The sequence below is a fragment of the Echinops telfairi genome, unplaced genomic scaffold (genome assembly GCF_000313985.2).
Source record: "Echinops telfairi isolate 266 unplaced genomic scaffold, ASM31398v2 ScPeMD7_3533;HRSCAF=4204_0, whole genome shotgun sequence".
In the NCBI taxonomy this organism is placed as follows: Eukaryota; Metazoa; Chordata; class Mammalia; order Afrosoricida; family Tenrecidae; genus Echinops; species Echinops telfairi.
In genome coordinates, this window is record NW_022107431.1 from 62,234,440 (window position 1) to 62,252,350 (window position 17,911).

The 17,911-nt window shown below is 41.4% G+C and overlaps 1 protein-coding gene across 6 annotated transcripts in view; it reads left to right on the forward strand.

Moving 5' to 3' along the window:
* The window catches only part of LAMA2 (laminin subunit alpha 2), a 671,264-nt gene that overhangs the window by 524,671 nt on the left and 128,682 nt on the right, over window positions 1-17,911 (forward strand). For all 6 annotated transcript variants that reach the window (XM_045294657.1, XM_045294659.1, XM_045294658.1 and 3 more), the window contains 3 exons: window positions 1,141-1,252; window positions 8,574-8,736; window positions 9,983-10,193. In XM_045294657.1, the coding sequence (XP_045150592.1) occupies window positions 1,141-1,252; window positions 8,574-8,736; window positions 9,983-10,193 (486 nt within the window). The remainder of the gene's footprint in view (window positions 1-1,140; window positions 1,253-8,573; window positions 8,737-9,982; window positions 10,194-17,911) is intronic.

Sequence of the window (17,911 nt, forward strand, 5' to 3'; positions counted from 1 at the left end):
GTCCAGAGTATAAGTACTCTGGTATGGAGATTGTAGAGTATTAGACATTATTCAAAATTATATTGAGACAGTTTACCATTCTATTCTCTATTACCTATAGTTATAACATCAATATCTTTTTAGTAAAAGATAATTTCCATACACACACACACACACACACACACAAGTAAAAACCTATTTCAATGTGTTTTAAATCCTGGGATCTCCTTTTAAGAAACTTTAAAAAGTTCTCATATCATTCTTCTTGGGCTAAACACGGTTTATCTTTTACTCTGCAGACAGTAAGTCCATTAAGTGTCATGTGCCATTTTGAGTGTCAATTAAAGGTGAAAAATTGAATGTGGTGATGGTTGAAGCAACTCTTCTTAATATGAATAACTGATTGAATTGTGTGATCTGTGAATTCTATACCAATAGAACTTTTAAATAAATAGCTTAAAAAATAAAGTGAAAGTGTATGAGAATATGTTTGGGGTGAATAGGGGTCTGTGGTTGGGCTGTTTGATTTAGTTGATAATGATGTATGGTTCTGTGATTAATTGTCTTCTTTTCTAGGAATGTCAGAGGGGAAAAGTTAACAGTTATTCTCTCTTAATGTTTTCCTGGCATCTTTAAAGTGTTATAAAATAAGCATTTACTACTTAGTAGCTAAGCATTTCTTCCTCTTTGTTTCTTTAATTAACGTATTGATCTAAAGTGAATCTATAGGATCAAGCTTATTGAGACAGACTGTGTGTGCCTCCCTCAAGAGATCATTACTGAACTCCACACTTTTTCAGTAAATAAAATAGAGCAAAACAACACGTGGAGATGGGAGAATCCATTAAAGACTTTTGGCGAGAGTACCTTAAAGATATTTCAAAAATAATTGTTTTTTATTGCTTCTTGTGTGCCACTGCATGTAACGATGGTTTTTAAAGGACCAAATACGGTTCTCTGATTTCCATTTAATGGAAGAAGTAATAAAGTTTAATTGTATAGTTGAGCCCAGGGTGTCATTTCCAGTACATCTGATCAATAATTCATCGATTGCCTTTGGCTCAAAGTAGTATTTGAAAGAAAATGTAGCCAGGGGGAGCTTAGCAAGCTGTAGCTTCATCATCCCTATTAATGATGCTTTTTCTGGATTGGGGACATTAGGCCACCAAAGTGACAGCCGATGGCGAGCAAACCGGACAGGATGCTGAGAGGACCCACGCGAGAGCAAAATCACTAGGAGAATCCATTAAGGAGCTTGTCCAGGATGCAGAAGGTATTGAAAAATCACAATTTCATATTTATTTTTCCCAACAGAAAAAGAGGGGAAGGGATTACACAGAACTGTAATTTCTCTCAGGAGAGATGACATTTCTAGATTGGAGGGCTGGACTTTAAAAAAGTAATTTGGCCAAGAAATTCAAGAATATTATCTGCTAAGAATCTATAACCTACAGTGTTGACTTAGTGACAACAGTCAATGAATTTGTCATTGTAGACCCTAAATAGCAGTAAACAAAAGGCATTCTCTCAGAACTCTCCAATTCTTGAGGAATGGCTAATCCGATTAAGTGCCTCATCTACAATTGATGCTTTGCTATTGTTTGTATTCAAAGCATTTAAAAGATTTCTTTTGTGTATGTGTGAAAACTAATTTTATCATTCCATTTGGTACATTAAAGCAGCATTTTAATTTCTCATAATGAGTTTGCTACTGGTTTTTAATGAACATCTGTTGCTTGGGATTTGGAAGTACTACATTACCAGGAGCCGTATTGCATTTACTGCACAATCTAGGACGTAATTCATGGCATCTATCAGCATGATGGAAAAATCATGTGGAAACAGTTCTTGAGTGAAAGCCCAGATTAAGAAACTCTTAAAAGGATTTATAATCCGTGCGTTCCCCCCCCCCCACCCCACCAAATTATTTCTTACATATCTTCTAATATTAGTAAGGAAATTATAATATATATCTAACTTGCTTCCATGTTGAGAAAGCAGGAACAACTATTTGCCATTTTTATTGTCCGATAAGATTATGCATTTTCCGTACTTTTCTTGGTATTATAACCAAATGTGTCAGGACTAGAGATGACATTCAAGGAAATGCCTAACCCATTGTTAGGAAGCACTGGCTAAGAAAGAGATGGAAACTCCCCCAAATTCCCCACTGCAAGAAATAGCATTGTTGGGAGACAGAGCCTGAGGCAGGCCCTCCCCTGATTTGAAACAGAAGCTACCCCCCTCAGGAAAATCTGCACCAAGTTATTGTGGCTGTGTCTTTACAAGTAGTGGTGCTTTTATATTCTGTGTTCATTTTCTCAGAATTTATATTGTGGTTATGGCTTGAAAGTGTCCACAACAAAACAATGAACTTCTATTGCAGTTCGAGCAGTTTACCTCCACCTGGAGGCCCCGGTCAATACTCCAGTAACTTTCCCTTTGCTTCCATTTGAACAAGCAAACACTCAACCCTCAGCAAGCTCTCCTGGGGACTGAGTGTTAAACGGTTTCCCACAAATGTGATGACATGAGAATAAATGACGGTATGTGTTTTAATAAGTCTGGGTAACGACACTGCTTATTTCTTTCTCTACACTGAGTCCCCACCTTCTGCCACAGATGCATATTCATGGCCGCCATGTTGGTATCTGTGTCTTCCCTATAGTGTGTGTACCACACAAAGACATCATTCAAGCAGGCAGAATAGAGACGACACTACCCAGCCTTTGTGCACCAACCACAAACCCTGACCTCGCCACACAAAGAAAGGGCCCTCTCTCAGCCCCTCATGGTACCTTAGTCGGGCCGTTCATGATGTCTGTCCAAATAGGATGCCTTCTCCTAGTTCACATTGTGCCATGTCCGATGCTGGGCCTGAGAAAAATGGAAAAATTGTTCATTTCTGCCACTAAGCACCAGCATAAAGGTTGCCAAATTTGTTAACCATCATCCTTTATGAAATACCTGGTAGAATTAATCCAACTGCTAAAATCTAATGAAAGTTCGAGCCTGAAATGCCAGATTCTTAAATAAATTTTCCATGTGATGTGAATATGTATTATAATCCTTGGTACCTTAAGACACACACACAGACAGAGGAAGACCTCACCTGAGACTTTCAGGAGGTTTTGCAACATATCCATAGAGTTTCTTCGCCTCTCAAAGCTACAATAATGAGGGGTATTCATCAGCGTTTTAGGCTCAGTTACAGTAAAATTACTGTAAAAAAGTACATACTTGAGCTTGGCATTTGTCTATCTGTTTCATTTTTAGTAGATCAAACACTTTACTCATCTTATCTTCTATTAAAAGTCATGACCTCTTTATAATAGACAATCAGCTTCTATTACTTTAAGGCATTCTCATCACACTCTAATTCTATAACATCTACTATAACTCCCAATTAAATCATAAAATGTCTTATTGTATGCATCATTAGAATTAATGAGGGTATGTATTACTGTGATCTTGACATATAATGGGACTCAATAAATGCTAGAAATCATCCTTTCCTGTGGTTCATGCCAGAGTAGTATTTGTCATTCCTAGTAAATTCACCACCCATTAGAGAAGATTTTTTTTCAGGCTTAGTATGAAAAGAAGTTTTGCTAGTACCCTAGAATTCATTCACTGATCTTTTATGAGTCATGTATACTTTCCAAGAATCCCTTTCTTGCCTCCACTCCTCACTGGCTGGGGTGTCTTGGTGGTGCAAATGGCTAATGCTCACCAAAAGTTGGGAGGTTCAAGTTTGCCTAGAGGCATCTGAGAAGAAACACCTGGTGGGTGTATTTCTGAAGAGTCAGGTGGTCACTTAAAATCCAGTGGGGCACCGTTCTGCTCTGACCCATAGGGGGTACCATGAGTAGGACTGGACTAGAAAGCCACTGATCTTGTGTTGACTACTAAGAATGAGTGATGCAAATGGTTAAGCACTTGACTGCTAAGGATGTGGAAGTAAGAACCTCTGATCTACTTCCATAAAAGCCCAGCCATTGACAACCCTTTGGAATGTGATGCTACTCTGAAACACATTGAATTACCAGCAATTGGAACAGATTCACAACAGGTTTGCTTTGTGTTTTGCACTGACTATTCTGCTATGACTTACTGCCCAGTCATGGTTTCCCTGATTTGCATTAATTTTTCACCTTTATCTTTATGTCCATTTCTCTTAATTTTATCTTATTTTTGTGGTATTTTTAATACCTTAAATGTCCTTTGAAATTAGATGGCATTAGATTATAAGTAAATTCAAAAGATATATTTACATGGCAGAAATTTACAGCACTCTGAAATGGAGGCATACTGCAGTGACAATGTATCCTTTGAATGAGGAAATCAATGTTGTATCAGTCTTCAGTTTAAAAATACTCTGAGAAGTCCCATCTATATAAGCAATGGAGTAATCAGAACTTGTCTACAAAAAATGATGCTTCTTTTCTTAATGCAGCTTGATATTGTAAGGGCCTTTGTTGTGTATTCCCATAAATACATGACGTCTAGCTGCTTACATGTTGTTTTACTTGAAAAGAAATGTCACATCGCTCTGAAATGATCAGCCACCTTTGCCTTTTCTCTCTCTCTCTCTCTCTCTCTCTCTCATTATTTTTACTCCGCACCAACTGGTTCCATGCAGAAGCTTAGCTTTGAGAATAATCCCTTAGATAGAGTGCAGCTGTGTCCCACATTCCTCCATTCTTCAGTACCACCTAGACCTAAGACCTCCAATAGATTATATTTCATAAGCAATCTATCTTATCAAAGCTCATTTATACTGAGCATGTGAACAACATAGAGCTTTGGCAGGTTGGGAGGAGGGTTTAACATTTTCATTTAAGAACATAAGTAAATGCAAATGTTCTCAGTAGTGATTTCTATGCTACAAACACTTGAGGACAGCTGTATGAATGATCAGCACTCACACTAAAGACCAGGGCTATCCTCTAGCTGTAGCCAAACGCATGACTGCTTTTCTGAAAATCGAGGAGAAATCCTTTGACACTTAACCAGTGTGTCACCTCAATTTGGTTCTTCCATAGTCTGATGGTCAGTCAGTTACTTGACTGATGGTCAAGTAATTTAATCTGTGCCTTCTGGTTTCATAATATATGTTCTAAGTCAGAGATTCCCAAATTTATTTGGCCTACAGCCCTTTAATTGCCTTGGAAATTAAAATTTTTTAAGTAGCGCCCATAATCAGGATAAAGTATAAAAAACTCACTGCCATTGAGTCAATGCCAACCCATAGCGACCATCAAGGGCAGGCGAGAACTGGCCCCTGTGAGTGTCTAAGGCTGTAACGGTTTGTGTCTTTCTCCCAAGGCGAGGTTGGTGGTTTCTAACTGTGGACCTTTTGGATTGCAGTCACAAGCATAAACACTACGTATAGTAATCTACTGTGCAGGCCCCCTGGTCCAGCCCCCTCAGCAGGTGGTATATCCCACTTCGGGGAACCTTGACACACTATGTGATATCTCATTAACAATAATGGCGGAGTCTTGGGAAGACTCTTTGCCTTATGTCAAGCTATAACTGTTAGTGAACAAAGAAAGTGTTACCTTGCTAAGACATAGTCCCTAATCATTTTGGAAAAGGGTAGTTTGAAGATCAAAACTGAATTTGTTCTACAAACCTCACCCACTCGCTCCCTCACTGGCATGAGCTAATTCCTACGGGGCGGAGTCAAACTGACCCCATGGGCTACAGAGGCGCATCATCTTCACCAGAGCAGAATGGCTCACGTTCTCCCACAGAGCAGCCGGTGGATGTGAACTGCTGGCCTGTGGGTAGCAGCCCAAGGCTGACCCCACTACGCCAGGGCTCCTTTTCCACTAGTCCAGTGGTGTTCAAACTTCAGCTGCAGTGGAATCACCCCCGGGAATTTTAAAAACAGATTGCTGCCACTAACCTTCAGTTTTAAACCAGCAGTGTGCATTGGGTTCTGGTCTTTCACAATACTGATTCAAGCAGTACACTGAGCAAAGAACCAGAGAAGCAAGACTGGGTGAAGAAGAACATGGCACTGGGATGGGAGGAAGACTCACTAACAACAGGAAGTGTGCACATTACACAGCCTTTTGTCATCTGAAAGTGAAGAGGACTTGACGCACCTACTGAGGAAGTTCAAAGACTACAGCCATCAGGATGGCTTCTATCTCAACATAAAGACAGCAATCTTCGTCACTGGACCAATAAACAATATCATGGTAAAAGGTTTTAAATGTTGATGCCCATAACGGAAGCAGCAGGCAATAAACCTAACAACAGATTGCATTGGGCAAATTTGCTGCAGAAGACCTCTTTAGAGTGTGAAAAAGCAGAGATGCCATTTGGGAAACTAAGGTATGCCTGACCTGAGGCTGGCTTAGTCATCCATACCATCTACATGGGAAGGCTGCAGAGTGAACACGGGAGACTGGAAAACTCTGACGGAAAAGCGTATTGGTTCTCATATGGCCTACAAAGAATGAACAAATGTGTCTTGACATAAGTTCAGCCAGAATACATTTGGATAGAAAGACTTCATTTTACATCCTTCAGACAGGTTAGCAGCAGGGATTATTCCCTGGAAAAGATAATATGCTTGGTAAGGTAGAAGGACAGCCCCAAAGAAGAAGACGCTGATAAGATGGAGGGCAGAGTGGCTGGCCTGAGGGGCACACGTGTAGCAAGCGCTGTGAGGAGTGCTCTGTGTCGGGAGTTCTTCCTGATGATCTCTCTAGGGTTGCTAAGCTGTGGAACTGTCTGGCTCACCCCTTACACAACAGGGCTGAGTCAATGGGAGAACCTGAGAGTTGACACGTTTAACCAGTTCTCGGGTGCTCATGTTGGTGGTTTCGGGCTGTAATTGAGAACCACTGTATTAGCCTGTCACCCAGCGCCTTCCTCTGGGTCCTCAAAGTTTTAAACAGGGGGCCAGTTCACTGTCCCTCAGACCCATTGGAGAGCCGGACTATAGTTTAAAAAGAAAACACAAAAAAACTCTGAACAAATTCCTATGCACACTGCACATATCTTATTTTGAAGTAAAAAAACAAACGGGGCAAAAACACCCTGCGGGCCAGATAAACGTCCTTGGCGGGCTGCATGTGGCTCGCGGGCCATAGTTTGAGGACGCCTGCTAGTTTGCCTAAATGGTGTGTGTCTGTTTCAGGAGCTCTCTCCCCAGTTCTCTGGTAACAACCCAACCCAGTGCATATCAGGAGTAGTTCTTCTAGAATAGAAATGACGTCTCAGGATTCCTTCTATCTTATGATTGTTTTAGGATATAGACTTAAGCGCTAGAAAATACCTCTCGGCCAAGTCCCCGACTATCCCCACCCTCCCACTATTCAAAGAATGTCCATAGATAATATCACAGATGTGTTGTCCCCAGGGCCAGGGTAAACTCTTGGAATGCTTTGCAAAGGTGGTGGTTCCAGTTCACTCCGAATTGCCTCAAAAGAAACCGAGTCCAGTGAGCTCCTTCAGAGAAACCAGCATGTAAAACCTGTCATCACAGTTCTGCCATGCCTCCCAGGCCTTGTCATGAGCTGGAGTCCACTCAAGGCAACTGGTGCAAGTGTGGGCATTCTCGGGATCCAGGGCCAGCAGATGAAGGAGTGTGAAGAGATGTCGCCTTTGAACTCACCAGAGTTAAGGTCCATAAAGCCCACTTCTGGGAATGCTAATCCAAAACTAACACAACTGGGTAAATGCTTCCGTTCACCACGTTTTCAGACTCTCATTTGACAGCATTCTTTTCACACATGAAATCTTGCCCAGAACAACAACCAATAAAGTAGAGTCTTGACAACAAAAACATCACGTATAGAATTCCTGAAGTATCGGGAGAACCTTAAGGTAAAAAAAAGCACAGTTTGAAACCCATTAAATACATAAAAACATGGACTTTTACGATGACTGTTATTCTGGAAGGTACCCAGAAAACTAATCGATAACCGTTTGCTTAGTCCAGTACTTCTGTAGATATAGGTATAGCTTATATAGATAGCTACAACAGAGATATAGATATAGATAGCCAATAAGCCATACATATGGACAGCAATATGTATAGTCTCTATATTTGTATATGTGTATATTCTGTATATGTGTATACATATTATATATAGACATAGATGTATGTATTCTAGACAAACACTGTGTGGCTGCAAGGACCATGTCATTTTCAGAGATCTCATTGTTGATAGCATTTCTGTTCTCAATATTTTAAAATTGATGGAATATGACTTATAACAATGCAAATCTGACATTTTTAGCTTCTAGGTATATATGTGTGTGTGTGTGTGTGTGTGTACTTGTTACACGTAGAAGGTTTAACCAATTTCTTTATGTACAGTTCCTCTTGGAGTAGGAACACCATGCATGAATGAATGTGCCCCTAAGAGAATTCAATAAAACTCTGACGAAATGGGCCTCATGTTCCGGTTTGCTACAGCTCGCTGTATTTACCGCCTCTGTTTCACAGCGGGAATCCCCATGGTGAACTACATTTCCCTTGGAGGTGGTGGGGAAGAGCAGATGCTAAATGCCATTTTTGCATTGACATTTTTAATGACTAATTTGCTGAATTTGTTTGACCCCTGCAGCTGTTAATGAAAAAGCTTTAAAACTGAATGAAACTCTAGGAGCTCAAGACAAAGCCTTGGAGAGAAATCTGCAAGGACTTCAGAAAGAGATTGATCAGATGATGAGAATATTGAGGAGGAAAAATCTAGAGCCACAAAAGGAAATTACTGAAGATGAGTTGGTGTGAGTAGACATGCCTTTTTCCTTTTGTCTTTTAATGATCTGTAAAAAAAACCCCAAAACTCCACATTTTTATTTACAGTTGGCTAAGCTTTCCATTATTCACATCCATGGATGATGCTTTGCTTTTTCTCAACTGAGAATGTTTACTATTTATTTACCTATAGTTTATCTTACCCTAAAATAAGTTGATAGCATATTCTTCCCTCTTCGTAGTCAAGCAAATTTTGTCTTTCTCTTGTGTCTTCTATAATTATGTTAAGGAACTTAATTTTTAAATCACTGTAATAGGGGTTTTTAGCCTACATAATTATTAAATTTTCAGGGTATCCAAACAGTTTGCCATCTTGAAAGATACTGAAGAGTTTTCAAATAATGAAACCCCTAAAACTTTAGGTTAGAAAAACTGATAGTGATTTTACTAACATTAATAAACCGTGATCACACACTCAATAGGATCCTTTATTTATATTCACAGTTAACTTCAAAGAGATTCAACTGTTAATATTTATATAGCATATAATGTCAGCAGCATCAGCAAGACCTGGGAACTTGTTAGGAATGCAAATTACATTACATGCCCCTGCCCTCCTGTATCAGAAACCTTGTGGGAGGCCCCAGCGATCTCTGCTCTTCCCAATCCCTTTAGTAACTGCAATGCATGAAGCTGAAAAGGATTGCTTTTCAAGTATTTCACCTGTCTTAAGGATTCAGGCACTCTCACTGTCAAGTTAAACTGCAAAAATTCTCAAATCATCCCAATAGAAAAAAAGAAGAAGAAAAGTAAATTAAAGTTACATTAAATTATCACGGCAATAGCATAGATTTTGTTCAGTTTCTAACCTGACATATCAATATCCAAGTATACTTTCAAAGGGATAGAGACGTGTCATAATTGTAAAAGAGATGGTTTGGGTGAGGGCATGGAGAGGAGAGGGAGGTATGTGAACGAATCATAAAAACAATTTCAACAGAGTCTGAGAATGGCTCTAGACCTTTCCCAATTGAAAATGTCATGCCACTAATGACTAGAAAAGAGGTTTGTTTTTGCATGAATTTTAATTATAAACGGTCTTACCAATTTTCAGGTAACCGTTTCCAATTTGTTTTACATAGCAGATCTGCTTTCAAGTGTTTGCTTCTTTTTCCTTCTGGCGATGTGGGCATCTCTCTGCAGCACAGTCTCATACAATGCTCCCAGGTGCTGACCTGAGCTCATTGCGTGTCTCATTGGGTGGGGTGGTTTCAGAGCTGCAGAAGCCCTTCTGAAGAAAGTGAAGAAGCTGTTTGGAGAGTCTCGGGGGAGAAATGAAGACCTGGAAAAGGATCTGCGAGAGAAACTGGCTGACAACAACAACAAGGTTGATGAAGCGTGGGACCTGTTGAGAGAAGCCACAGATAAAATCAGAGAAGCTAACCACTTATCTGAAGTAAACCAGAGAAACATGACTGCTTTGGAGGTGAGTCTCAGGGACCCTGTCATCAGACTCTAAGAGGCTAGGGATGGGATGAGGGCTGTGAAACATGGCTGGAACCAATCGAGTTGATCCACATTTAAAAGGTCAGCATGGTAACTCGAAAAGAGCCATTGAAGAAGTGAGCCAAAAAGGATCCTTTCGTGTGTTTGATTGATTGTCCTCAATGCCTATTGCCCATCGAATCAAATAGAACTTCTATTTGATTTGGTGAAATGTCTAAAGAAAGTTTAAACTAGTGGAAAAAGCCTTTTACTGGGAGATAGGGAACCTTAAATGTAATGAACAATGTGCCAATAACTAGAACAAGCTGGAGCTAGCCCCTTAATATCTGTATCAGTTCCTCAGCTATGCACTGAAGGATACCATTGGAGCAGCGGTTCTGGGGGCACCCAATTCATAACAGTAGCAGAATGACAGTGATGATGCAGCAACAAAAAGAATTTAATGGTTGGGGGGTCACCACCACATGAGGAACTGCATGAAAGGGTCTCCGCATTAGGAAGGGTGAGAACCACTGCCCTGGAGTATATTGAGGGTCTCTTCACCTACTAATGTGATATGATGTTACCATTCAACTGCCAAATCCACAAACTGATTCAGAGCTGGGCTTCCCGAAAGCCACCGAAGTCCCTATATTTTCTAGAGGAATCAGAGCTTGGGGACGTTATTGTGCCCTTTCCCCTGCCCCTTTGCAATGTGCTCTTTGGAAATCGTATTTTAAAGGGTGCTCACGTGAGGAAATCAAGCCCGAGAGATCTTCCTTTCCTTTTCCTCCCACACAAGTTACTTGTTTCCAAGAAATAATGGGCAGCCGCTGCCTTTCTCCCGTGTTGATGCGGCTAGAAAGAAACCCGATTTTTCCAGCACCGTTTTCCTTGTCAGTTTCTCCCTTAATGGTTAACATGGCAAATTGATGACTTTCCCCAAGAGTCCCCTCGCCACGTGTGAGAGCACAAACTTGCACACGATGTTGAAAAACAGCAGCAACAACTTCCTCCCCGGAGATAAACCTGCCTGTGCTGTTTTCACAGTATCCGGCCCAGCAGCCGGGGCACGCAGCAGTCGGCCTCAGTCTCTGCAGAGAGATCATTTCTCCTCCAACTACCATGGCCTTTCTCTGCCCTAACTGTGTTCTCAAACAAGCAAGCTGAACGGTGTCTGCAGCATGGCAGACTTTTTACAACCTGATTTTTTTCAGGCTCTCATTTCTTTCTATTTTCCTTTGAATGAAGAATATCGATTCATTTTTTTTATAATTGTGTGTGTGTGTGTGTGTGTGTGTGTGTGTGTGTGTACATGTTCCATTCTGGGTCCCTCTCCTTGGACTTATCCTTGTCGTTCCAGTGGAAGATTGAGGAAGACTCACTCGAGTCACTTAAAAAACAAAAATTGATCTTAAATCTGATCTTAACCCAAGTGCCAGATTTGGTATCTACGGATGTGCAAGCAGTGTGGAAGAAAAAACACTGTCTTGCCAGGCAGACGCTGGGCCACGACAGAGGCTCCAGCATGATTCATCCTGCTCAATGATGCACCGGGGTTGTAACTTATGCATCTCTGTTTTATGGAACCAGTTTAAGAAATCAAAATCCCTGTGTGGACAGCATAATCAGCTTTGGGAAAGTATTCCAGGAAGAGTTATTGTGGCGCAGTAAATGGTCTTTCAGCCATCCCTTCCATTTAGAGAAGATTAAAATGGGAAGCCATCACTCCCGGGCACCACTCGAGATGCCTGGAGGACGGGTAGCAAGTACTAAAGATTTAAGTGGTTCTTTTACTTTTTTCATTTCATTTTCATTTTATATCCCTTGCTTTACTGTAGGCTTATTAGAAAGTTAATGAAGAACCTCAAAAAATTAACAAGAATGCAGCAACTTCCTTAAGGTTTCTGAAGGCCAATGATGGACCAGTTATCGAACAACACACCGTAACTAAGGAAGGTGGACTAGGGGCAGTCAAGCCAACAGGTTGTGGGTGAACTGAGCCTGAAATAGAAATCACACAAGACCTGCCTCCAGTGCAGCTTTTCTCAGGGCCAGCACAGACCTCGGGGGTCCTTCCTTGACCACATCCCTGCATGCACTACAGTGGTTGTCTTCAACTTCCCCAATGGCCTCCCTCTTTTGCCTTCACAAGTGGTCACCGGTACCCTAGCCAATGATACATTCCACCCAAAGATAAATTCCAAATGGATTAAAGGCCTGAGTAGAAGCCAACTGTAAAACTATTACATTGAGGAAAATAGGAAAACAAATGATAAGTCATGAAAAAATTTAAAGTTTACCTAAAGAATTTGTATTCACTCTATTTGCTGAAGTCAAAGAAGAATAGACACAAAACTATTTACATGGACTATGGTGACTTTTTAAAATATCATAATAAAAGTATAACATTATTCTACAATATTATGTCTGAGACATAGGACTTGGTATTCTTTAGGGTCAATTTGGGGTTAATTAATTCATCTGGGTAAGTCTGAAAACAGTGAACATCCACTAACTTGGGAGGTGAGCGCTAGCCCCTTGGATCTTGAACACGTGGCTTTTCTAAGAGGCTTAGCCGTCCTCAATCAGTGAACAAAATCCATCACTGGTTCAAAGGAAAGGAGATGGAGGGTAGACACATAGTCACTGCACGCACAGGTACACACTGTACCGCCCCTGCAGGAGGTACCATCATTCGAGAACCGAAGACACTGAAGGCATCAGTGAAAAGCAAGACTCCAGCACTGCACAGAACACCAGTCGTGATGTGCCAGACAGTGAATGGGATGTTGGAGACTACCATGGAATTTGGAAGACAGCGACCTGTCCAACTGACCTAAAGAGATTCATATCTGTGCCTGCCTGTGCAAAAAGAAAAAAGATCCCACAGAATGTGGAAATTACTCCACATTCAAATAAAGTTTTGTTGAAGGTAATTCAAGTTACAGCTATTCATCAAAGGGAAGCTGACAGAAAGGAAAATGTGCAATATCAGATGGATTTTGTCTGAAAGCAGAGACTACCAGAAAGATGTTTATCTGTGTTATACTGACTGTGCAAAGGCATTCAACTGTCTGGATCATAGCAAATTGTGTATAACATTATGAAAAAAATGGGAACTACAGAACCCATAATTGTGCTCATGCAGAACCTGTACATAGACCACGAGGCATTTATTCGAATGGAATGAGGGGATGCTTCATGTTTTAAAATCAGGAAGGTATGCATTGGGGTTGTGTAATTTTACCTTGTTTATTCAATCTGTGTGTGGAACAAATGATCGGAGAAGCAAGCACACAGCACTGGGATTGGAAGAAGACGCATTGCTGATCTGCGCTAGACGGATGACACAGTCTTGCTTGCTGAAAGGAAGAGAACGTGAAGAACTTAGTGAGGAAGATGAAGGCTTTCCTTTAAGTATGGGCTAAACCTCAGTATAACCTAATCAAAGATTTTCACAACCAAAGAAAAAAGGAACAGTGTAATAAATGAAAAAAAAATGGAGTTCTCAAAGATTTATCTCTATTTGGATCCACAATCAATGTCTATGGGAGCAAGAAGTCAGATAGCATATTGTATTGGAAAAATTTGCTTCAATACTCATAAACCAAGGCCACTTCCATGAATAGATTCCTATAAGACGGAGTAGAACTTCTAATCTTTATGGGACAAAGAGCCTCATCTTTTCTCACAGAACAGCTGGTGTGTTTGAACTACTGACCTTGCAGTTAACAGTCTAATGTGTATCCTGCAAAAGATCGAATAAACATATTGAAAAGCCATTATGTGTTCTTTAAGGAGTGTCAAGTTTATCAGCCAAGCCTTGGGATTTTTTAATAGTTGTATTGGCACATATTCACATATTACACAATTTTGTAGTTCAATCATATTAAGAAAAGCATTGCAATCATCATCACAATCCACTTCAGAACATTTTCTTCTTTGTTGTATTCATTAGTAGATCCCCATTTCCCACTGACCTCCACTGCCAGGCACCCACATCATTATTAATCCAATTACTATTTCTATAGATTTACCTACCCTGGATTTCATATACAGAAAGCCATACAAAACACAAGAAAACGACAACCAAAATGAAAACAACAACAAAACAAAACAGGGACACCCGATTGCAAAGAAAGCAGAAAATATTAGAAATGGAAACAACTTTAAAATGGGTGAAACCAAACCAATCCAAAGCCACTGCCATTAAGTCAAGTCTGACTCATATCAACCCTACTGTACGGAGTTGAATTGCCACTGTGGGTTTCCAAGACTGTAACTCTTTATGGGAGTTACAGTCTCGTCTTTAGCTCTCAGAGTGACTGACTGGATCAAAAGGGAGATTAAATTATATGATTATTATAATTATAATTGTGAGACTTCATTATAATTAAATTATATAGGAAGCGACATTTTCACCTAAATACATCTGTCATAATCACCTTTACAGTGATGCCTGAGAGCTAGCAAAGACCTTGGTAGTTTTGAGGTAGAGTGGGAGCCTTGGCTAGATCATCTTGAAATCGTCCACAGAAAGTTGCGACCAACAGACCAGCTGAAAACCACACGGCCCTGCTCAAACCCACATCCTGAAAGGAACAGGAAAGTTGCGTTAACCACCACCTTCTCTCGAGCTCCTCTGAAGTAGATTTTCAGAAAACTCAGGTGCCAACCATGTGCAGTAAAAAAGCCCACAGTGCCCCGACATAAAGCCAGAGGAGCGGGGGACTGCCTGCCAAGGACCACAGCAAGCAGGCACAGTAAGGTCTGCCCTCTGGTACCAGAACCCCTTGCAAGTAGAGTTCAGTTTGAAGAGCAACTATGTGCCTACTATGTTAACATAACCCAGCATATTCTAGGCAAACTTCCCCTTTCCCCTGACTGTTGATGAATAAGTTTCCTGCTGCACTTCAGGAGAGATAAACCCTCTGACACATACCCCCCCCAGCTTTGCGGAGATGAGGGTATGTGCAGCACAGGCTCGCCTTGCTGCCAGCAGCTAGCAGCTGGCTCTCATCTCTAACTCTCCTGTGGAAACTCTGTGCCTCTCGTGGTCAGTAGAAGGCAAGACTCCTTCTTTGTAGGGTAGGACTGGAAACAACGTCTCCCCCGGCAACGTTTTCTATGGCCTACTAGGCTTGCTAAAGCTGGACGATGAGTAGGGAAGATCGAAGATGGCTTGATGGATTTGAATGATGGTGTTGGCAAAACATATTGGGTATGTCACAGACTTTCAGAGAGCAAGCAGGTCTGACTGGGGAGAAGCAGAGGCCGAATGTGCTGTAGCAGTGAGGATTGTGGGGCTTCATCTCCCGTATTTGGACACGCTATGAGGAGGGACCCGTCCCTGAAGAAGGACATCATGCCTGGTAAATTAGCTGCGTTAGCCACAGAGAGGAAGTGCCTCTGCAAGATGGACGGGCTGGCACGATGGCTGCAAAATGGGCTCAAACATAGGAATGAAGCTGCAGAGGCCCGGATGCGGGCAGCGCTTTGTTCTGTTCTCCACAGGGACGCAGAACTGGCTCAAAGCTCTGATGGCACGTGAGAAGAACGAGAAGTCCATTGTCAAGCTCAGTGCTGAAAACAAAAAGGAAGGTGGGCGGGGGAGGCAAGATGAAAGGGCCAAGCCTGTTGTCATTGAGTTGATTCCTAAAGGACATAGTGATGCTAAAGGACAAACAGAACTGCCCCCGAGGTGACAATGTTTACAGTAGCATAGTGTCACACTTTCTCTCACAAAGGGACTATGACCTTTCAGTTAGCAGCGGAGAATGCACCAGTCACACCAGGGCTCCGTGGTCAGTCCAAACTGGGGGACACATAATCACCTGGAGAGAAAGGCCGAGTCAGTAGTGGTCTGGGAAGTGACTCCGCTCACGGTGGTCGGCGGCTCCTGCATGCAGCTCGGAGAAGAACCGCGGCATGGTCCTCATTGGATTGAACAATGTGGTATTTTTTAACATCTATGGTTTGAGCGTACTGGTGCCTACGAAGAAGAGGATATAATAAAGACACAACTTACTTATTTTATTGGAAGGGGGTGAGAATGTTTAAAACCTTTATCTAGCACTTATAGGCTAAACATAACAGCATGCAATGATCTTCCACGCTGGTCCTCACGGTGCAGTCCTCCTCCCACCAGCTACAGCATCGCCTGGAGACATGTAAGAAATGCAGACTCTCACGCAACAACCGAAAATATCTATTGACCCAGAAACTGAGAGTGGAGCCCAGCAACCCCTGTGTTAATCATCTTTCCTATGTTCTGAGGTAAGCATCGTCAGAGCTCAACTGAGAAAACAAATAAAATGCCATTTCTGAGGCCTGAAGCAACAGATCTTTAGTGGAAAGTGCAGGCTGCACCACACTAATGGCCACGGAGATTTCATTTTACTGGGTCTCCAATCTATTTCAGTGGAAACGGCACGCAAGAAATCCAACAATTTTCCCGGGCACATCTGCTGCAAAAGACCTCTTCAAAATGTTAAAAAGAAAAGCTGTCATTTTGAGGACTAAGGTCTACCAGCCCCAAGTCATGATTTTTCAATTACGTCATATGCATGGGAAAGCCGGGAAATCCATAGGTAATATTGAAGAACTGATGTCTTTGAATTAGAGTGTTGGCGAGTAAGAATGAACAAATTTGCCTTAGAAGAGGTATGCTTTCTTAAAACAGCCAAATGTTCCCTGGGAGTGAAGACGACAAGAGCTCCTCTCGCGTACTTTGGGCATGTTATCAGGAAAGACCTGTGTCTGAGAAGGACATCATGCTCGCTGAAGTAGATGTCAGCCAAAAAGAAGATCCTCAGGGAGGGGGGCGGGTGACACAGTGCCCGCAACAATCAGCTGAAACACGGCAGCACGTGTGACAACGGCACAGGACGGAACCTGCTTCAGTCTGTGGAGCGTATGATCGCTGAGAGTCAGAACTGCTAACAACAACAATGTGAGTGGTCAGACCCCTGCTCCGTGGAGACTTGTAAATAAAATATAGAGGCCAAATTATTAGAGGTGGTCAGGAACAACCTGGCCTACAGCTCACTTCTAGGAATGGGAAGTCCACCTCTCTCCGTGCTCCGCATCAGTGGCCTCTGCATTTGTCTGGTTCATAGGGTGGTCGAACTGAGTTTCATCCCCGAAAAGAAGTTGCTAGTTGATGTGTCTATCAGAAGAAATATTGTGGCATTTGGGTAAATGCCTATGACTCTGAATTCTTTTCTTTCTTTTCTTCAAAGGAAAGTTTGAAGAATTAGAAACTTCTGCATGGTTTAGGTATATACAATTTTAAATCACCTCCCCCACACATTACACATCCTTCTACTTCCAATTTGATAGAATCCCTATGAAATAAATCTAGTTATATTTATACTAACAAAGTACCGTATATTCTCATGTATAAGCTGAGTTTTTCAGCACATTTTTAATGCCGTTTTTGTGGTAAAGGTTAGGTGCCTGGGTTGATATTTGTGTTGACTTGTACTCGAGTATATATGGTGCTTATCTGAAATTATATATGTAGTTCCAATGGAATTCAAGATACTACCCGAAATTCAAGAGTTCATTTTAGCACTTAATTTTCATCAATATTGATGTAACAATATGGACAATTTACATCAATATGGATGTAACAATATTGTTACTGGATGATAATTTACATTGTTCGCATCTAACTATAATTGTCAACATAATATAACTGGTTTGTGAAGTTTG